At 41.5% G+C, this 23,808-nt stretch overlaps 1 protein-coding gene across 1 annotated transcript in view; it reads right to left on the bottom strand.

Annotated features, from left to right (window-relative positions):
- The window catches only part of tara (SERTA domain-containing protein 2 taranis), a 64,493-nt gene extending 41,803 nt beyond the window's left edge, over window positions 1–22,690 (bottom strand). Inside the window, exon 1 of the mRNA XM_083118650.1 lies at window positions 22,326–22,690. Within this exon, the coding sequence (XP_082974776.1) occupies window positions 22,326–22,343 (18 nt within the window). The 5' untranslated portion in view covers window positions 22,344–22,690. The remainder of the gene's footprint in view (window positions 1–22,325) is intronic.
- Between the last annotated feature and the right edge of the window lie 1,118 nt (window positions 22,691–23,808).

The following is a 23,808-nucleotide window of genomic DNA, read 5'->3' as shown; positions in this document are numbered from 1 at the left end:
TTTTTTTCCTGGCTTCTTATGTGAATGAATTTTCCACCTATGCATCAGACTTCCAACTTATAATTGTGAAGCCAGCTAGCAATTATCCTCCTGTGCACGAAATGGCTAATTACCTAAATAGTATGCTTGCACATTGCACTACGACGCCAGGGGTCCTTGGTTCGAATCTCGGCCTGGCCATGGATATTTGTGAGTGTCATTCATCAATTTCATCATATCATCATCACTCATCCCCATCTTCGCAAATTAGCCAAAAGTGGCACAAAAAGCGAAGTAAAATAAAGCAAGTCAATCAATTAAATAGTATGCTTGATTGATTTGGTTTATATTACTTATTAATGAAGGGGCACCCACCCATGTCCAGGCCGGGGTTCGAAGCTGTGACCCCTAGCGCCGTATCTCGCTGTACTAACCTCTCCACCACGGAAGAAATAGTAGTGCTTTTAAACAGAAGAAATAATCGTTTTAAAAGAACATCTAAACTGATCTACGGTTGGGGATTTATTATTCCGCTAAATACGGGGATGGGGCACTTGCCACCCCACCCTTGCTAACCCTAAATCCTTTCTCCTAAATGTGAGAATTAGAAATATTTCATTTCTGTAATGTGTAAATTGAATCACGGTGATTTTATCATGTTATTATGTGATTAAAAATTAATTTCTGCAAAGAAATACACTGACTGGCTCTTTATTACCAGTTGCCATTAATTCTGTTATTTACAGAGGTGGAGGGACGCGAGATTGTATAATCGAGACAAGAACCAGACTTGCTGTTCGACAGTCTTGTTTCATTCGATTGGTTGATTTTGATTGATTTAGTTTTTACTTAGCTTTTCTGCCACTTTTAGCTAATTGCGAAGATGGGGATGAGTGATGATATGAATTGTTTCATTCGAGACTAGCACAGTAGAATGTATTTCTACCCAGGGGAGTAAGTGTCTTTCCGAGATATGCCCTCCACGATATTGTATATCTCGTTTATTTTTATGTTGTCGCTTGTCTACATCTCCAGTTTAATCTGTATGGTCGGGATGAAGGAAGAACTTCCGAATGATTCGAACCTAGAGGACCTCTGATTTAGTAGCGTGCTACACTTCGATATGGAGTGATTGAAATTGTTGTTTTTAAGTCCACTTTATGCACAGATAGGCTAATCGGGACTGGACCTAAATAGTTTAAAGTGAGATCCGAGCCACTATGTTCCTCCAACGGGTATCTAACCGGGACCTCCTGATTACAAGGCGAAGACGTTACCGCAACGCCATCGGGGAGTCACTTCGGTATGGAGGGCTGTTCCAAAGAGCAAGTAACTGCAATCTTGCAAATCCACAGTCAGACCCTCTATACGTAACCCTCTTTGGGGTTATGTATTGCTTTATGTGGATTGATTGTCCCTTTACAGTATCAGTTGTTGTGATGTGTGTGGACATTGTATTCTTCAGATATATTTTTGCCAAAGCCTATGACGCACTCCCCCCCAAAAGGTAGAACATCCCCGCCGCGCCCCTTTTGTGCGGAATTGTTTACTCAAATAATTTTGGCCAGGCAGAAATTGTGGGACATCTGTAATACAGACATGTTAAAGGTATATGTTTACTTTACGTACTTTAGCCTCACTTTCATGTTTGTTAACATAAAACGTACAAAACTGCTCAGGCTCACTGCCATTGTTAGTGTACTGAACCTTATTCTTAGCACTTTGTCTGCTTGACTAACCTTTCCAAACGGATTCTAAAGATATAAGAATTTCATTTCAACTCCATCGCAGCGATCCCCCACAGGTAGGTAGAAAAACTGTACATAATCACCATAACTAAAAATCAATAACAAGTAAATCAAAGAAACGATACCCACCAATTTTTGTGTGGATATATATAGAATTTGTATACAATTTTGTTCCCTCAAAAAATTCCTATGACGCGCCCCTGTGGGCAGCCCTGCTTGAAGGAATGAATTTCTTGCAGGAACCGACTAGGCTACGTAGGTTATGTTTTTATTAATGGGTTTACTCCACATTAGGGAACGTGCCCATAATTGTAACATAAATTAAACAATGACATCAGTATTTTACGTTTTTCTTTTCTACACCTACAAGTTAATCTTCATATGGACTTGGTTAGGAATCGAACCTCCGGTTCTGGCCTCACTCACAGCACACATCGTTCAGAAAGGTCAGTAATACATGTAATATTTCCATTAGAATGCTAATAGAATAACAAATTAGTTTAATCTTTTCCGGGCCTAGCGATGTAAATGTATGGGATAAAAAAAAACTGCGATCGAGACACATTTCCGAATCAATGGAGAGCGAGCGTGGTTTCACACGCTCCTTTCGTCGCAGGTTGTACCGTAAACAGTCCCCAACTCTATGACGTGATGTGACCCTTTACGTCACTTCAAGTAGTTCTTTCGGTTGTCAAACTAACAGCGCCGCCAAGCGACAAAAATCAGCTGATTGGAGTTGTGTTTTTTTTTTCTTCTTTCTCTTTGCCGTTGTCTTTTAAAAGATCCAGCACGGAACACACGGAACTCAGTGTACGAGATTTCCTTGAGGAGAACGGAAAAGCTGGGACGATTTTCCCTACGTGGCAGCCGGGGTGTTTCTTCATCCTCAGTGGTGCCAACTGTACACGGGCAGAAGCACCTAATCTCGAACGGTAACTGGAGCTAACACATAGGAACAATTAATTGCAAAGGACTAGCTGGTTTCCTAGTGCAGTTCAATTGTACGATCAGTCAGTCCGGCGGCCTTCAAGAGGCACTTTGCCAGCTTTCATGATTTTGCGTTGCTATATTTGCTGCTACCTGACGATAGGGCCAGACGACTTACATAACAATCCTTAGAATTTAACTCTATGATAGAATAAGAGGTACAACTCTGTTGCCTTTCCGTAACAACATCACACGACAAAGGTGCATCGGCATTAGGATGGATGACACAGCGCGCTGCGATGCAAAAGGTCCTGGGCATGGCTGTTCTCTCTTCATCAATTTCATCATATCAGCTCTCCCCATTTTCGCGATTAGCCAAAAGTGGCAGAAATGCGAAGCAAAATAAACCAAATTAATCAATCAGTCGAGCATCGGCAATAGTGTCCACGTGACTTCGTAGCGGAAACAAAACAGTTATACCTAATATCGTACAGCTTCAATTATTTTAATAATAACAAATTTATCACAATGGAAATGATAAAACAGTAGGAAATAAACATCACTAAACTGTGACGTTTATTCCACTAAATTGTGGTTCGCATTGTATGTTTTTCAAGTTTCTAGTCATATTTTATATAGTTGCGGCCGTATTGCGTGAATGTTTCGACTTGTACGACTTCAAATTGGAAAATATCCACGCTTTTTTCCTCCTCCGAGTCCGCACCACGCAAGTTGAATTCAGATCGGGTATATTTTGTTGTTAGTTAGCAACACTTCCGTTCCCTTCGTGGCTCCCCTCGCTTCTGCGGCAGTTCCATAACTGGCTGAGAGCCAGGTGTGAGGCACCCTAAGGGAGAGAGAATACCATACGGTCGCTTTTCGCTCGCGTCGTTCTGTTCCGTAGCGCAGAATACAGGACGAACGTAGACCTTATGCACGTTCCCAGCCAGTCCGTTATCATGGTCGAGAGTCGCTTGTTTCCAGCTTTCGATCAGAAAACTGCGTTAGCCGTATCAGCTTCGTAATATTGACTGTCAACTTTTTCTTCTTCTTCTTCCTCCCGTGTGAGCTTGGGAGCACAGATGCACTCTCGGAAGACCCACGTGCTTTTCTGTCATGCGCCTTTGCTGGTGGGACTCGCGCTCTGGTATAAAACATGTGGTTAGGAAGAAAAAAATAGTATTTTCATCTCTTCGCAAAAAAAGACGAGAAACAGGGAAGCACGGTAGGTCCCAGAAGTCTCGACTGCGAAGCGAACATGGTTCACGACCTTGTCCTTGAGAAAACCTTGTGGTCTTCTGCTTGTTTTTCCAAAAGGGAGGTAAAGTGCTATTTCTTCCACTGAAGGGCCTGTAAAAGCATAGGCAGGGTACGTAGCTTACTGTAACGAGTATCATGTGTCACGTAGAAAACGCGATTTACTATTGAAAACAGGTGCTATGTACGTATATTGAACTCCCTCCTCTTTCTCCCCCGATGGCGTAGTAGTAACGTCATCGCCTTGTAATCAAAGGGTCCCGGGTTCAATACCCGTTGGAGGCACATAGTGGATCGGGTCCAGCCTTAAACTATGGGTCCAATCCCAATTAGTCTATCTGTGTATAAAGTGGACTTTACGTAAAAAATATTTTTAAAAATCAAATTCTTTCCCCAACTGTCTCTCACACTTTTTCCGCTTCTCTTTATCATTCTCATCAGTTTGTTTTACACATTATGAAATACAGTAACTCGATACAAATAAAACAGAAAACCTTCACAAATATCTTCGGTTCAGTTGCATTCCAACAAAACACACAATGATAATAAGTGGATTAAATAAATTTCCAAATCTGAATTTATGAAGATGAAAGAGGCGCATTCAACAATACATTTCTAACAATCTCCATTTAGGCGCCAATTATGTATCAGATGAAATTATCGGATACCCAAAGTAGTTTATGTACAAAACCTACATTTTTTTTTCAATTCGCACGTTTGACAGTGTAAATGCTACGAAGCTACAGAGTCTAGATTCAAATCCTAGGTAAGGTATTTATGTGGTTGTTTTCCCATGAATTTCATCAGGTATTGATTTACAATCATATTCGCAACTAGAGATGTCTAGGATTTTAAAAAGCACGACCTGATAGATTAAGTTAAACGAAAAATAGTAGCATTTTGCGTCTTACAACTACTATTTCTATAGATCGACCACAAGGAAAAAACCTTGGGACGAGAAGTCCCCGCGCAGCTTTCCCTTCTTCCCTCCACCTCGGGCCATAAGGAAGCATTATCCACTCTCCCCCTACCCTCCTCGAGGGAGTACGGTGCACAGGACTCGCGGGTCTGCGCAGGTTGTTTTGCTGGTGGTTCTCCACTATACTACGTTTCACTGCCACGGAAAAATAAGTTTTATTTTAATAGCATTACAAAGTGCAATTTATACAGGTGTGTCTGCGCTTTTAGTGTGACGAAACGACAGAGCTCGGGATTCTTCTTTTTTTTTTTCATTAAAGTGTTCCAAGTAAAATTCAAATAAACTTCACTGACAAGAAGGAAATTACTTGCATCAAATTGTTGAATTTATAGGCTAACATTATTATTCTCCAGAAAATCAAAGGCCTTCACCAGTTGACGTCATTTTATCGTATTCTATATTGGCCAGCCTGTGCAAAGCAATCATGTAAACAATTAAAAGCAGTGAATGAAAAACAACGTGGACAATTTTAGCCACAAGAAAGGAAGGGAGGATCGCGATTACAATGATGGAAAGATAATCAGAACAAGCTGAAAACAAATTGGTATTAAGATTCTCCCTCTTGCACATACTGAATGGCTTTTGTAATGATTTCAATACGTATGTAAGAAAATGTCTTGCTCGTAAGAATATAATGCATGTGATAAAAGCATGCCACCCAACGTAGTTGCTACACAGAAAAAACTGGTTTGTTTGGAATTAGCAAAAAAGTTTGGTTGAGCTGTTTGGTTATGCTTTTTGTTTCCGATAACCAAATGTTGCTTGTAATTACTAAATAATTTTGTTTAAGAATACCAAAAAATTTGGTCAGACGAAATATGGTACTCGTAAACAAAATGATACATATGTAAGTAAAGAGAAACAAAACGTTTGGTTAAATTTACTATATGTGCGTGAGCGTGCTTTCGAATTTGAAATAACGATTGTCCAGTTTCGTCGAGTGTAGTATGAAAATCTTTGTCGAAAATTGAAACTCATGTATATAGATAATTACTCGAAGAGAGTCTTTATGTTGGTGTAACCTAATATTCTGGAAAAAAACCTCAGAATATACTTACTTTATACTGAGTTTCCTACACCGGCCGCTAGATGGTTCTGTCAAAATGTGTACAAGAAACATAGGTTTTTGTACAACAAATAATGGTACGTTTGATTGTAATCATAGTGAGAAATTGTGCTTTAACATTCTTCGAAAGATGTGTGAACATCAAAGCTACAAAGTAAAGAAGAAAATGTACTGCAGTGAATAAAAGTGAATCTCCCATGAGCAACCTTTTGATTCTGGACTATATAAGTAGAAGGTAAGTGTGCCACAGAAAAAGAAAAAAAAAAAAAAAAAAAAGAAACATCATCAAGGTATAGGTAATCGTAAGTCGGTCTCTCTTGTGTCACGCATCGTGGGCCAATTATTCCAGGTGGAAGCCGTAAGTCTGGAACGGACAAACGGTACCAATTGTGCCTATACGGTGGTTAGGTGATTGCGAGGAACCTTTTTGGTTGAACACGTTGAGTGGAGAAGACATACGACTTGCACTATTTTTTGAAACTGTTTTCCCTTACTACCTTCATCCTTCCTCTTCTTTTGTCTTGGGCTCTACAATTAGTTTGGAATTTGGATTCGCTTCCTTGGATTGAGTTGTCAGTTGGTTTGAGTTTGTGCCTCTTTTCCCATAGGATTTGCGTTTGTTCTATTGGATCATATAAACAACTCACGGTTGTGGTCTTCTGATATGCATCATGGTCTTCCTGCAACGCTGCTACGTCAGCGAGAAGGGGTGAAAACCTTCACCGGAGGTACTAAACGGACGGACGGTCCAAACTCCGAGACGATGCTCGATTCACGAAGTACCAATGATCCAATGCAAACGTCCAGCTATTCCACAAAACACCGACGTCGCAGTTCCTATGAAGGATTACCTCTACCTCAACGTCAACGATCTAGATCACCAATTAAACGAGATACAGGAAATACAGCTCATGCAACCCAACTAAAATCCAAACAACAGGATAACAGCTTATACAACTTCCTGCTCACCAATTACGACACCAAATTCAATACAGCAAAACATGTGTTCCAACAAACATCTAAGTATGTACCAAGGGCACAAATTGCACAAATACTGTTCACCCGTAATGGCATCATATTGAAATCACCAGATCCAGACTTTGCAAAACTAATTAGAAACAAAGCTTCTTTTGAAATCTATGGAGCCAAAGCAAACATCCAAACACTAAATGCTTCCATCCAAAAACAACCACCACCACCACATAAATCCCCACTACTATCAGTTGTCATCAGGGGTGTAGAACCTAGTCTAACAGACGAAGAGATTTTTGAGGAACTGGAATGCGAAGGTGTACAAATCCGCAAATGTATCCGTATTCGCAACAACAACGGACCCACATACATGGTGCGGGTCCTAACAGACTCACAAAATGCTGTAGACACACTACTACACAGTGGAGCATACATATACAGACGCAGGTACAAAGTTGAACCATCCCGTTCTCAACAACCTCTTCCATTGCGGTGCGAAAAATGCCAACAGTATAACAAGCACACTACCGCTGCATGTCCAAACCGAGATAAATGCGGATACTGTTCAGGACCCCATTCAACCAAAGAATGTCAAAACCAAACTGCTCCACCAAAATGTGTCACATGTACGGAAAACCATCCTACATACAGCTACAAATGCAAAGCCAAGCCTGAAGCAATACCTGAACACCCCGACCTAACAGTCCCCCTGCGCACCAATGACACTGCTACGGAACCTGACAACTCACTACGACATCCTGTAACAGTGGAAGATCTAATACGTTTCTTCACACTGACTCTCCAAAATGTGCACCCATTTTTAAGAACGCACATATTAACCCAAGTAACGGCATCGGCAAAAACCATTTTCAACTTGCAACTCCATGCAACATACTCTGGTCCTCACGTGCATTTCCACATATCCCACTTGGAAACTGCGGTTTAAGGTTTTGAATATGGCAGTACGGAATATGTATAATTTTCTATTTTTAAATATCCGATCCGTTTCTAAACGAAAAGCTTTATTGCAACACCTGCTCTTGGAAGAATCTGTTCACTGCTTTGCGCTAAACGAAACCTATCTTGCTCCAAAAATGATCTGTCATATTCCACCATACAACATCTTACGCCACGATGGCCCGCCGGGCTTAAGAGTAAACGGCGGCACAGCAATTGGAGTAGATAGAAAATTACCATATCGAACAGTTACCTTCCCACCACACTTCCACTTGCCAGAACATACTGCTAGTACAATTTACTTTCCATCCCGGGTCGTTACATTTGCTACCATCTATGTAAGACCAGGGGAGACTATTCCATACCAATTCTTTCAACATATCCAAACCCTTAGCAAACATTATATCATAGCAGCGGACATCAATTATCATAGTCGAACCATGCAAGACAAAACAAACTTTTTACAATTTCTGGACCAAAACACTACAGCAGAATTCCATGTACTGCCCAGAGCCACACGTCCCATAAGTAACACCACCCCTGACGTTGTTATAACATCAACATCTCTAAGTGCCTGCTTGAACATATCTGTGCTGGATTCCATCGGCAGTGACCATGACCCAGTGAAAATTACCTTAAATCTTGGTAACCGCAATACGAGCAGTACAATACAACCTCGAAAAATCTGGTGTTACAACAAAGCGAACTGGGAGGCATATAGTGAAAAGCTACAGAATGCTTTTTCTCACCCGCATCCAGAACCAAACAATTCAGAGGAACTCGATACGGCGGTGGAACATCTTACTGCTCAGATTACCAGTGCGGCAACCACTAACATACCTACGACCACTCTCAATAGTTACAAACCAAAGCTACCTCCGCAATATCTTCACCTAATCACAGCATCACGACGAGCATACAGGGACTATCTCCAGACCAGAAATCCTGAATCCCTTAACTTACACCGTCAATGGCTGCGTACAGTTCATAACTATATAAAAGCTTATAAACAACGTCGATGGATTGAAACGTGCAACCAATTGAGTGACGAAAGCCATCCCACAAAATACTGGAAACGTTTCAAGGTGCTCACTGGACAATCCAGTAGTACTCCTTATCCGATAACAATCAAGGACGCAGCTCTAAACACAGACACTGAAAAAGCTTATGCCTTCGCAAATGCCTTGCAAGACACTTTCACTCCGACACCGCAACTAGCTCCAAATCTCCGCCTCCAGACCAAAATTGACAGAGTCACAAACCCCAATAACAGGCAACTGCAACCCAGTAATACGCACACTATTGATCCTACAAATGCTCTAACTGTTCCTATCACAACAGACGATATTATCAATACTGTGCGTAGGAAGAGAAACACTGCTCCCGGATTGGACAATATTACATACGTATTGATTAAACAGGCCCCGCTTGCATTGCTGTCCTTTCTGGCCATTATCTACAATTTTATCCTCCGCACAGGACACTACCCGACAGACTGGAAGATTTCAAAGGTTCTAATGTTCCCAAAACCAAACAAAGATAGTACCAACCCAACAAACTATCGACCTATTCAGCTCACATCAACCTTTAGCAAAATATTCGAACGCATCATTGTTCGACGCATACACATGCACTTACAAGCACACAGTTTACTTCCGTCGCACCAAGCAGGCTTTAGACCTCAACACAGTGTCCTTGATAATTTATTAAAACTAACGACTCGCATCACAAATCATTTCAACACATCCAAACCATCCTGCCTAGTACTATTCGACCTGGAGAAAGCATTTGACAAAGTATGGCATACTGGGCTCATCTACAAGCTCCATAAATTCCACCTACCGCTTTCCTATGTCAGATTAGTACACAGCTTCCTAACAAATAGGGTCGCCTATGTCACTGTAAATGGAGCAATGTCATACCCCATTTTCCCTTACTCTGGCGTTCCACAGGGTGCTGCTTTATCACCATTACTCTACATACTATACGTTGCCGATATGCCAAAACCCCCACAAGTTTCTATCTACCAATTCGCTGACGACACCGCATTTCTCGCCTGTTGTTCAACCATCCAAGCTATAAACAAAACTCTCCAACCAGCTATAAACTCCTTTCAAAGATGGTGTGACACATGGCGTCTCACAATTAATGCTCTCAAAACACAAGCATTGGTGTTTCTGCAGACAGGCTGTCGCTCGAAGATCCAAAGGAACCCAACATTATTAAACATCAAAATACGGGGAACTCCCATTCTGCCTGCCACCACTGCAAAATACCTGGGAGTCATATTTGACTCCAAGCTAACCTGGAAACCTCAATTGCTCAACATCGTCCAAAAAGCTACAAATCGTCTGAGCTTGCTCAAACGGCTAATTGGAACATCCTGGGGACTCAACTCCCAGGTTGTCCTACATACCTACAAGGCTTTCCTTCGACCAGCAATTACTTACGGCCACACTGCATGGATATCAGCCCCAGACTCATTCTATCACAAACTACAAGTTCTGGAAAGACATGCTCTTCGTTTGGCCTTCAGAGTAGTCCTACCAAGTCCTACACGACTACTGTACGAGCGAATAACCTTTCCCGAAATCACAACCCACATCGAAGCCATCCGTCACAAATATATAACTGGTCGAATGAACTCGCACCATCCACAACTTCTTAGCACAATGTACGAAGATGCTCTACACGACTGCCTTCCCACATACCACTGCACACCATTACAGCATCTCTTAACCATGTACACCTTCCTGATAGATCCACAGCATCCTGACTACCAGCTGTATAATATCCATCATCCTCCGGAACTACGGCACGTGATATATCCAACACATGCCGCACCATAGCAAATTATTACTTTCCTAACTGAAGTAATTTTCCCACTACTGCATAAATAAGATATAAATGAACTACCCTCAGAATAAGTAAATATGTACCACTTCATTACTGAAAACACTTAGACCATCACCTTGCAAGGGAAAACATTTATGGAAACAATTCACTTACCAAAGAGAAGGTGTACCCTTCTAAATGGAAAACGAGGACAAAAAAAAAAAAAAAAAAAAAAAAAAAAAGTGCCACAGAAAAAAAAAACTGTGATCGGTTAGTTCATTGAACTCTCCAGCCCAATTATTGCCTATTTTTGTGGGAGCCGGAAAAGGCAAATTTTGACTAAATTATTTGGGTTTCCTAAACAAATGGGCTACATTTTGTTAGATTTACCAAAGTAATATTTGGTTTTGGTAACCAAAAAATTGTTTACGACAAACAAATAGAACTTGACCAAATCTTTTGGTAATGGTGAACAATTGTTTGGTTTATGCCTATTTAAACAAACGATTTGTTCACCACTACGATTTTTTTGGTTAATCCAAACAAACATTTTTATCTGTGTGTGTTGGAGTTGTGGAACATTGTATGAGCTGTACAGTTTGAACAAGTATATCCATGGCCAAATTCTCATAAGTATTTTTTTTTCGGTTTACTAAGTAGATTTACTCGAAGTTGTTTTAGTAGACACACTCAAGCAACATCTTTTCCATTTGCTTGTACAAATACATTTTTGTGCATACGTTAACGAAGACACACTGCGTTCGCATCTTTCATCTTTCCATAAGGGTTAAATGTGTAATAGAATAAAATATAGATATTAAGGCTAACGTAGATGTTGCGATAAATTCATGCCCAAAGATCCCATACTTCAATTGGGTTAGAGGAACACGTGAAGGCCGTTTTCAAATCACTCCCCATTCACGAAATTTTCATTACGTCCCGGTCAGCTTAAGTACATAGACTGGGCTTCGGAGCGAAACGCACGTAAACAAAACTACAAACTAAAGCCAAACAATTGCGTCATCTTGAATTCGGAGGGCCTCAAATAGCCGAACTATTTTCTCCCGTCGCCGTCGTGAATGGCGCTGGTATCGCGAGGCTGGGATATGGCGCCAAACTGGCCAGCCGACGCCAATTCTCCCTGCTCTCACGGCGTCGTTGGACGTCAACTGAGCGATGCTGCCTCACTCCGAGCGCTATCTATAGAAACTTTCTATTTGGCAACGACTACAAATTTTAGAATCTGAGAGCTAACAACAATCTTCCCGTCCCCTACGGAGTTCCAAAAAAGACACACACCTTATGCTGTTTTAGTGAACGAAGCAACCCATAAAAAAAGTTACATAAAGGTCACACAACCTGTTGAAATATTTACGTTCGAATAAGAAGACGCAAATTTGAAAGCAATTAAATGCCAGTCAAGAACTACTAGCTAATGTACTTTGGCCCATATAGTTTCAATGTATATGTTAATGTTACTTTCTCATCAAAAAAAGGTAAAACTGTTCCCCGTGCCAAGATGGCATAGATGGCGCAGCACATTCTCGATCTTAGTGACGATGGAGCAGATTGATCAGCACTACTCTTCGACTGCCTTTACACTCCCTCCCTCAGGACAGGACAACTGGAAACATTTCCACCCGAGATCATTCATTCACCTAGGTCTTCAATTACACCTACTCACTGGATCACTGCGGTTCCATCAATTCGGAATTCACTCAATATCAACCTTCCTTTCGCGCACTGAAGTTTAACGGAGCTCTGGCGCTTGGATCTACAGCCAGTGTACTGTGTTGTATCACTGGGTGTGCTAAGTTCCCTATCTACAACCATGGCTTTTATGATAGGTATACAGGTATCTAAAGACAAAACCTCTAGCAAATCTCAGGTATGTGTTGTGCGTGTGTGTTTTGGTTTCAGATAAATGTACTGATTTAAAATTTGTTAAGGGATTGGTTAGTTTTAATTGCAATGGATATTCTTTTAATTAATGTGCAGTGTTCGAATGGCAGCTGTGCATGAATCTTACGCGTAAGAATATAGTGCATGTGATAAAAGCATGCCACCCAACGTAGTTGCTATGTTGGAGTTGTGGAACATTGTATGAGCTGTACAGTTTGAACAAGTATATCCATGGCCAACCACAACTAACACACCGGAAAGGAACTATTTCTCAGAAGTCACGTGGTTTTGTTTACGCTAACTTCGTTCTTACAATGGATGGAAGATAGTGAAACAGAATGAATGGAAACTCCGCCCCTTTTTCACAAATACAAGTTAGGCGCTACGACTTGCTTCGGTCGTCTCTTCCACCCATATAAGACGGGCAACAGGTGATGGCTTTGGGGCAGCGTTATCTCTCATGCGTGACTCCTGTAGTCTGTTGCATGCTCTTCCACCCCTTCGCGCCGCCAATATTATTCAAGTACCAGTTCCAGCAGGTATCTTCACTCGATCGACGCAACGAAACCATATTTTAAGTCTCGAAGACGATCTCGAGCCCTGGTTCCCGTGTATTCCTGCCAAAATCAATGACCCTTCTTGTTCAACCTGGCCAATTCGAGACAAGAGGTGATTTTGAATTCCATCAGGAAATGTGTATTTTTAAAAAAGGGGGGGTAGGCTTCCCCTTGCACATTGTAACATGCAGCTATGGGCAACGTAAAACAATAATTATTTATATGTATTTGTTCCAAAATGTTTTATGCAAATGTAGAGAAAATTCAAATTATTGCTGTAGGCGTTGAAATTAACGTTTTAGCGGCCAGAAATTCCACATCAGACCCATCCTGTTCCAAATTATCATTATTCGGAAACCCGGATATACAAATATGTCTGCAGTGCAAGGTGATCTATAAGACCACTCACCCTCATACTATACGGATACCCTGGGGTGTCAGGGTGCACACACACACCGACAAACTTTCACGGCATGTAGAGGACATCAAAATGAAGAACTGGAAATGATTTTGGTAACACCAAGAACCTAAGACAGAACAATATTATGAAACAATAATAAACAATAAAAACATTCAACTTCTTGTCAGAGAATAGAATGCCTGTTCAGACGGCCTCCGTTGTGGAGTGGTTAGCACAGCACCTACGAAGTCAGTGGTCCTAAATTCGAATCCTGAGTAAGGCATGGGCGTTCACAGATTTTCTCCCTTCACCTACTTCATTCATCATCCACATCATCGCCCTGATCAGCACAAAGGGAGAAATCTGGAGCAAACTGAAATATAGTATTTCGCAAAACGGTCCACGGCTTTTTGAGGGTTATTTTCTCCACCCGTTTGCAGTTCTAGTCACATTTTCAGAAGCACTGTTGTTGTTGTTGTTTTTTTTATTATTATCTAAACGTGGGATATGACCGTAAGGGAGGGGGTTATGTAATCTTTCCTTTTAGGCATGCTGGGCTTAAAGGGGATTATGATCACCACCAACCCCCTCCCCCTTCTTGAGCACGCCAATGGAAATAGTTTTTTATATTTTTATTGTCTTCTCCATGTTAATGAAAAGAAGAATCATAAATATTCATGGTTTCAAACACAATATTGGCCTTTTATATTGTAAGAACAAGTTACCAGTTGTTTCTGACCATTTAGGATATCACACAGCCAACATTTCCACATGCGAATTATCATTCCACTCGCAACGTGCGCATGCGCGCAAAAACCTCACAGGATGCGCAGTGATATCGAAGTTGACGTCATCAGTATCTATTGCCAAGATCGAGAATTGGCAAAGCACACGTCACATCTCACATACCAACTCCACAATACGCCAGGAAGTTAACTTCTTATTTTTGGAAACCACAGCCACTCATAACCCGCCAAGAATCATCACATGATGAATTACATATCTTAGGGCAGTTGTTTAAAAAGTAAACTTCGTGAAGACCACGAGTTCAAATTCAGGACATTCACTTCGTTGTAGTTTTTTTAAATTTATTTTCGAACAATATAATACTGCAATAAATCATTCTAAAATATGAACAAAAAGTAGTTTCAGAACTACGGAATTTGTAAATCATAATACAAGTACCTACATAGTGCCAAGGGCGCCCGAAAGAGTACAGGGGGGAAAGATTCATAATGGGGAAAAAGTGCTGGAAAGTGACTCAAAATATGAGAAATTTATATTTTCTTATTTTTTTGACACTTTTCTCTCATTCAGAATGACACACTCACAATTCTCAGGACATGTTTCTAACCTGGAACTTTCAGTGCCGACAGTGTAAAGGAACAACCAAGACAATATGGGAAACAAATATCTGACATCACCTTCACTTAAAGGGGTATTTATTACACGCATGGACTTCCCTATCATGTTGTTCAAGTGCCCACGTTGTGTTCCCAATTAGCGCATGCCTAGCCTATAGTACCGGAAAATGACGCCTTCCAAATGACAAGAGCTATCAGACGCGCTGCTTTCCCATGAGCATCCCCACAATACCAAACCAATCGGATATCTGGAAGTTGACATGGACATTCCTACGCGAGTTTAGACCACGGGGAAACCTGTTTGGAAAAGCAGATAGGCAAGTCTTTCCCCGTGTTATACTCCCGATCAGCTTTTCCAATGGGAAACGTGTATTAATACTTACAGGAATATATATATAGGATATATGTAATACCCCACACACTAGGGAAAGATTCCGATTCAACTCGCCGCATTTCTAAGGAAGCTTGCAGGGAGATTTCACACCGAAGGGACAAGGAACATGCGATACGTGTAGCTTGAGGATTTCGCCAATCAAACGCGGGCTTGTGCGGCCTGTCATGCATGCCGCTACGGTGTGAAATGTTGCTGCCAAGCGACATGTGTCGCTAGTCGCTCCGGTCTGAAATATTCCTCGCGCAGGATGTACAAATCCTGGCCGAATTACTGTGATTTCTGTGGATGCTTCAGTTCTTTGACTACAGTTTAAAAATATGTATAACTTAAATTACAACCAACCTTTGCCGGCCTATTAACACAAATGTGCAAGTGCGACATGATAAATTAAGGTTAAAATTCTTTCAAACTACATTTACACAACGACATATAAGCTCTCCAATACCTTCCCTGTGTACATTTAATCATACAATAGCTGAGGGAGCGCAAGAAACTTGCAAGAGCTTGAAAGAAAAATTGCCCTTGCACACCACACAATCCACCGTTAAAACCACGTTGTAAGGTAGCATTAAAAAGTCATGAAGCCGAGATATTTACAGCGAACGCGCGTGCATATTGTCAAGAGCGCTTCACACTAAGTTCCTCGTTCCATTATTAACAAGGCGGAATACCATTTACAGCGCATTACTCCATTCATAGTAAACGAAGAGAGGCGAGAAAGGTTGAAGCACTTGTTACACATGGCAGGTTGTAATTTTGTTATTAAGCTGTTGTTCCCGCCCACTTGTAATGAGGAGTTTGGAAAGTGAATTAGGCCTATGCGTCGGAATGGTTGATGCAACCGTAAATATTCATTGATTACACCGGTTTCGCTCACCAGTAGCTCATTTCGTGAGCGTAATGGTGTGGAAAAAAGTCACCAGGCCGACGTAAACATTTACTCACCATTATGGCTTTCATTCACTGGTTGTTGCAGACTGCCTGACGCATTACGAAAGGCCCCATTCGTCTGTCAAAACAAAACAGAAACGCGCCAAGTTTGTGTTCGTGCGAGTCGAAAATAAATAGTCTTCCTTCCGGAGAGAAAATTTTCTTCTCGTCTGTAACTAAACTGTTACAGTTTATATTTAATAAGAAGGCCTCGAAATATAACCACGCACTATTTTAGTCATATGTAAAACGAAATAAGTGAAACAAATTCCTGCTTCTTATTTGTTACTTACGCGCCATATTTTACAATTTGCATTTGTATTCATGTTATATTACGTCGCATTTCTCACACCTACGGGTGCAAATTTCCCCTCAGAACTATGTCCTCGGAATTTACCGTTTCACTTGAAATGGTGGGCGTCAAATAATTCTAGCTTAGGCTATTTTGTCTGCCCTAGAATTTTAACATAATAGTAAATTGTTATGGACGAAAATCAATCACCGCACGGGTTTAAAACCAGTGGTCGAAAGTAGCGCGCTACACTTTTAAAATCTTAGCTGTAGTAGCTTCGTTATAAATTCTACAGTTACATTTCTTCTGGATATTTTGAGGTAAATTTTGTATATGGCAACAGTGCTTATTATAGTTTCTTTTTTTGCATCAGCAGAAAAGCCAGAGATGAAAGTAATGTGAGTAGTCACGGTCAATTTGCTTGAACTAGAAGTTTAAGTCCACGTCATGCTCAGATAGGCAAATCCGGACTGAACCTAGAGTTTAAAGTGGGATCCGAACCACCATGCAATGTATCTTCATCGGGAGTCGAACCCGGGAACCCTAGATTACAAGGCGGGAGGCAATTCCTGGTTCAGAGCGTCGGATAAGAAGTGATCCTCGCCTCAATCACTTGGCACGTTAAAGACTTATAACGGTGATCAACAATAAGATCAAGGAACGGAATTGGAAGAGACCGACAATCGGAAGATCGAGACGATTGTAAGACTCTTCGTCCTTGGCAGAAAACCCGCCCACAGACATATCGGGTGACAGGGTCAGTGACATAAAACGACCTTGTCCTTACAGGTATCAGAGGACCTGCTGAAACAATCGATTATCCAAAGAATCTTCTCCCTTTCTCTCGCTCTGTCTTCCGCAGTTCCACATTCGCAACCGTCTAGACTGGTAAGAAGAGGGGCCGGGATTTTGAGGAGGGGGAGAACAAGAGGGGGACAACAACACGAGTTCCAGGTTCCACTGCGGTCATTTATTCGCCTCAATTTATTGCCCCGGACACGAACAAAACGTAAACCTTTAGACAAGTGCACGGCTGCCCGTGCCAAATTTGTCTTTCAATGTTTGACAAGCTCCGACAATGAATGAAAGCAAAGAACTAAACTTTCCTCCTCCCTTCCAAGGATTTGGTTGATCCGACCAACAATGAAGACACTCCTGCAAACAATGGGGTTTCAATACAACATAGCACAATAATGTATTGTAATTGCTTTGTGAAGAGAATATGGTTATTTCCACATTTCTCTCGAGGTACTCTACATGAATGAAATAAATTAATTGTATTCTCCCAGTTCGCAACACAGACAAATAGAATGAGACCGTCAAAAAGGATAGTTTGTCTATGTATAAGCTTGCTTCACTAAAGATTTCCAACTATGCTCATTGAGAATTCGGTATGTCACTTTCGACAAATATGAGGTCACACGCTATACTACGGTCAGTGCAATATACAGGGAATAATGCACCTTGAATTTTAGGGATATGTGTTCGTTCCTATTGAATTTCTAACACTATGGGTATGAATATGAGTGTGGTATATAATAAAAACAAGAAAATTAATTTGCTGCCCTAGGTTATGAAGCATGCCTAAGTCTCTGTACCGCATTTTGTGGATTCAAGTTGATCGCTAGTCAAAGGATAGGTTTTTCTGTGGATTAAAAAAATGGTTATATTTTTCTTATATCACAGCCGGCCCTCGTGGCGGAGTGGTTAGCACATCGCGTTACGACGCCAGGGGTTCCGGATTCGAATCCTGGCCTGAGCATGGATGTTTGTGAGTGTCCATTCTTCAATTTCATCATATCATCACCATCTTCGCAAATTAGCCAAAAGTGGCACAAATAGCGAAGTAAAATAAAGCAAATCAATCAATCAATAAACTATAGATGTCACGCTTCATGGTAATTGTATACATAGGCTATATATCAAAAGTTTACTTTCCTACAATAGATAATTGTTGGAAGATCTCCTTTCTCAAAATCATTTCACTTCATATACACCTCAAGATGTCAAGTTCTGTAGTTGTATGCATGTATGTTGTTTTTTTTCACATATGTATCTGCATACATGACCTGCTTTGCCCTTAATAGAAGTTTCGTGTTAAGTGATGGGCTCCAGAAACATTTGTTATTGCACCTCTGACGCTGCCAATTCGCAACGTTTTGCTTTCGTGTTACGTCATTAAGAACTAGACATGTGACTTCGTAACACGAAGATAAAACGTGCCTGATTGGTTTCTGCCATCAGGGAAACGAACCAAGTGTAGTAGAATGTCTACTAGTACTAGTGGTGTAAACATAGTGACGAGAAGGAGACAATTTCCATCAAATTGCTAATGCGATTCATTTTGTGATCCTGTCCAGGACAAGGATTCTGTCGCTGCGACAAAAAACCTCAGGGTTTAGGAATGCCAGAGAGAATGTAGGCATTGTTCAATGTGCACAATAATTTTTTATAAATATTTTCTTTATATATTACTACGAAACGAGATCAGACTTTCCTCTCGAGTCCATTTTTTTTATTTAGAATCAAGACCGAGAACGATACAGGTATCGCAATACTTGACTACTTGAACACCGAAGGTTTCGGGTTGGAGTCACGGTAGGGTAGGGCGTTCCGTTCTGAAGGCGTCACTTCATCAATGTTACGTAATCATCATTCATCCTCGTTGCCGCGATTTTCCTAACAGAAAATAAATAAGATTCGCTGTGGAGACAATTGCTAATGGTTCAGATTTCACGTAAGAACTGCAGGTCAAGTTCGGATTAGCTTCCGAGAATGAAACAAAATTTAGAAAATGATCTCGTATCGCTTACATGAAATTTACTTTATTCCGGAGGTTGAAGTTAAAATATACCTGTATAATCACTAACACACAATGAAAGAAGACAGGTGTGGTGTGGTAATCTGCGCCATGCTCCGGCTGCTGGGAGAAGCCTCAATGGACTTCGAAGGGGGATTGTGGGGGGTCATAACCCCCTTTGGGCAGCCCCTAACCCAATAGGACTGACACTTAACATTCTTGGGATGTGTGTATAAATCAGTGCACTTAAGAATCAGCATATGAATGATCAAAGCAAATACACCACCGCCACAAAATTTTCAACTTCTGGTTTGCAAATTCATCACAACATCTCCCAATATTCCGCTCCCGGGTTCAATAGCTGGTGGGGCACCTAGTGGTTCGGATTGCACTTTAAATTGTAGGTCTACGAGCTTCAACACAAGCAGTAATCCGGTTAATTTCAATATGAAGTGGACTACTGATCGCGTATGTGGCGTAATTTGTGTAAACACAATGTAAATTCAAGTTGGACCCACAGATTTCAAGACAATATCAACTAGATATAAAGTCTATGCCTATCAGTGAGGCTAAGAACATCTACATTTGCGAACACAACAGAAGTTCTTTGTAATCATTGACTTGCTATTGGATGCACCAGTAGCTACGCATAAAAATAAAAATCAAAAGGGGCGAATGGGGTAAAGCGGGGGTGGGGTCAGAATGCCGTACGCAATAATTTTCAGAAGTTTGAAGGTTAATGGGGAATAATGTATTTGAGAATAATGATGCGAATTATGCATCGATAGTCCAAAGTCGGGGCGCAGGGGGCAGCCGCCTTTTCAGTTTAACCGTGCCTCCTTCCCCTCCGGAGGTAGACTGTCGGTTCTACAAAGTACGAACAAACAAGGGAAGAAAAATGACATAAAAAATGCTTTTCGGCTATTTTAGGTTGCCTTAATCGCGACGATGGGGATGAAAAATAAACTGATAATAGATAAAGGAACAAACCAATAAAATCACCACATCTTACCCACGATTCGAACCTAGAGCCCTAGCTTTATATGGGAGAGGGAGGTAGACTTACGACATATATATATATATATATATATATATATATATATATATATATATATATATATATATATATATATATATAAAATATTACAAAAACTCAAATTACACGAAGTGGTGACATATTGAAAAAACAACAGTTTCCTGAAAGTCCACTCATTCAAGATTAGACCCCAAAATGTTTGTCCCTACTATACGTAAATTTCGCTTAATTTACGTTACGATCGGAACGATGGGATAAGAAACACAATGGAGCAACCATGTCCCTTCCGGAACTTGAACCCAGAACCTTCGGTGGAGAGATTGCGAGTCGAGAACTCAACGGTTTAAGCGACCCCAAACTCTCATTTTACGAAAATTACTTAACTGTAACATGGCGTATTGTTTTTCGTAAACTGATCCCAGCCGCCTGAACACAAGCCGCTACGGAGAATCGAACCAGTAACGTTTGGATTACTAATACAAAATAATGGCGCTCTTGGTGAGGAGAGATGCCAGAATCTGCAATTTCTTACTGCACGTTATCTTAATGTCCTTTACTAAAATGTACGAGATTAACTATCAAGAAACACCCATGCAACGCTCTAACCACAGCACCACGGGCAGCGGTTTAAAATTCGTGTACGTATCTTGTTTATGAAATTTGTATAAATATCAAAATCCATTTCATGCACTTGTATGATTCGCAAAATTAATTTCAAACTGCATGAAAATAAATTTAGTATATACTGCAGAAATCAGGTATGAAGTTTAGAAAATGCACACACGTGCATAAACTGAACGTTCCGTCAAAGGCCCATCGTGAACTTCTGTCAGCTCCCGAACCTTTTTCCGCGTCTGTAACCGTCTCCATGACAACAAGGGAAGCTGCCTCTGGATGAAGCGGTGTAGGGAATGGGAAGGAGGGGGATGCGATAAAAGATACTCCCCTGTGGCTAGGTGCAGGGGGAAGTGGAATGCATCGCCACTGTCCCCCCTCCCTCCTTCCGAAACCCCGCTCAAATTCAAAACGACTGCTGCACTCGGCGAGTCTTTGAAGAGCACCGCGACCCTCGGATACGGAAACTTCAGGTGTCAAGAAGATTAGGCTTAAAAAACAGCGTGGGATTCGAAAACAGACACGTGTTGAACGAGGCGAAAATGCAAGTCCACATAAACAAGCAGAGAAACATCTACAGCCTTCTGTTTTGTTCACCAGAAACTACAGAAATCTTGTTTCTTCACCCTATTCACACAATTTGATGGTAAGTGTATTTTTCCTCACACGAAAACTAATCTCTAGCTCACGTATTTGCAAACAAATCCACGAAACTTTGAATCATCGAGTTGTCACAGGTAAGATACTTATTTCAAGCTTGTGTACACCAAAACGATCCCACTTGAACATTAATTGAAACAGACGTGGAAACCCTAGTACAAATTTTACTGCTAACACACTGTTTAAAAAAATCACCACAAAGCATGCACGAAGCTTACACTTTTACATGGCCAGTACGGTTATGTGTTCTTACAATTGTCGCACAAATATTGGAAAATATGCAGCTACATTTTCAATACAAGCCATCGGGGAAAAGCCACTGATATTCTCACAGGTCCCAAGTCTTCATGTTCGGAGCAGGGTACACACGGGCCTTGCACCGTGAAGGTACAGTTTCATGAAGAAAATTGTCAGTAAAACCTCGTCCACAGCTTCGACAATACGTCCACAGGGTTAGTAACAGATTTTCACAAACAGTACACGGAAAGCAGATGGTTTTGAGTCATGTTTTGCGAATTTTCCTACCACCTTCGTGGGCCGTCGTCACCAGCGCGATCGCAGTCAACGCGTACAGGCCATGCACACTTTTCACACAGAAATGTTCTGTATTTACGGCTAATTTTCACCTATGTGGAGGTCAAAAGCACAAACTTACCTGGGCGTCACACCACATCGCTATTTTCCTCAGCCAGTAGACATTGCCGTGCGCGGATTGTCGCACAACGTCAAAACTCTGTGTTCCGCGAACGCCATCCAGTCGCGCATTTGAAGCACTGGAAAACAAGCCTGTAGAACCGCTATCGTTGGCCCAGCACACGGCGCAACTCCCTACCACTTTGCTCGGCTCGGAACGGTCCGATCTTCCCACGAATCGCGATCGTTTCCTTTCGGCGAAGTTCGGATGAGCATTACTCAGCGCGGTTCACCTCGGACCAGCTTCGCTCGGCTACCAACGGGTCGGTAAGGTTTTGCAAGGTTCGGTGAGGCACGGCTGCCACGGCCTGGTCTAGTTCCCTTTGGCCTGGCTCGATACGTCCTCTACGTATTCGTTTTATTTCGTCTGTCCTCGGAAACAAAGTACGACTTCGGGCATGCTCGTTAACCATCGTGTAGTTTCGGCTCGTGGGACGCTGAGTCCCCAGCAAGCTCCGTTCGGTTTTGCTCGGGCATCATGACCCGAAAGCCTTGGGCTGTGACGAAATTGTCATGACGTGAGTTGGCGGTTCAACTGGGAACGGGGCCGATGCGGGATAAAATGAGGGTGCGAGTCTGCAACGCACACATGAAGATGGTAGGATTTTAACGAATCGGGGCTGGCTGGCTGGCAACTCTCGTCCCCGGCCAAGAGCAGCCAGGCTTCGACCCAATCAGCAGGGCTCGTGTATGCCAGAGAAAACTGAGCGGCAATGACCAACGTTGAACGCTGGAAATACTGTTCACAGAAGAGAAAAAAGTTACGGGTTTTCCACCCATTTTCGTCGAGCAAAAGAGTAAACGACAAGAAGACTAAAGAATAAGGAACTCTAATAAATATGTAGTAAAAATAGGACCTGCTAAAACATATAATCAGTTATGTGGATTAAAACATTGCATTGCAAGAATCAAGTTCATCCAACTGTAATTACCAAATTATTGTATTATTTGTTCAAACTTCAATCTAAATAGAGTGCATTACAAATTCATGCCAATTCTATCTTATGAAAATAACTCTTGGCCAGGACAGAAAAGTGTGGCTTCATAATCAAATACACATAACGTCCAGAATCCTGTCTTGCTGCCAACTGAGCTGAGTCTACGACGATAGTGTTTACATGCTTCAAATGATTTTGCAACGCGCATCGTCCTTCCCGTGCATGCCCTAAATACATGCATATTTACGAGCCGGAATATATCCAAACACTGTGGGTTCCCCGTTACGGCACTAGATGTCTCTGGTGGTTCTGATTGCGATCCACTCGTCTGAGTCACGGCGACATTCCAGGCTGCTCGTTTGCCACGTAGAACAGAAACACTTTCAGAGTTACAAAAGCCCTCCTCGTTCGATCAGTGTGCGAGTTGAACTTTTTCGCTTGGGATATTTGCATTTGCAAATATATTCCTTCTCATACTGGACAGTGACGTAGTCCTAAAATCTTCAC

The sequence above is a fragment of the Lepisma saccharinum genome, chromosome 3 (genome assembly GCF_977018435.1).
Source record: "Lepisma saccharinum chromosome 3, izLepSacc3.1, whole genome shotgun sequence".
NCBI classification, from domain to species: Eukaryota; Metazoa; Arthropoda; class Insecta; order Zygentoma; family Lepismatidae; genus Lepisma; species Lepisma saccharinum.
Note: the sequence above shows the minus strand (reverse complement) of the source record. Positions and strands in the feature narration are given on the sequence as shown.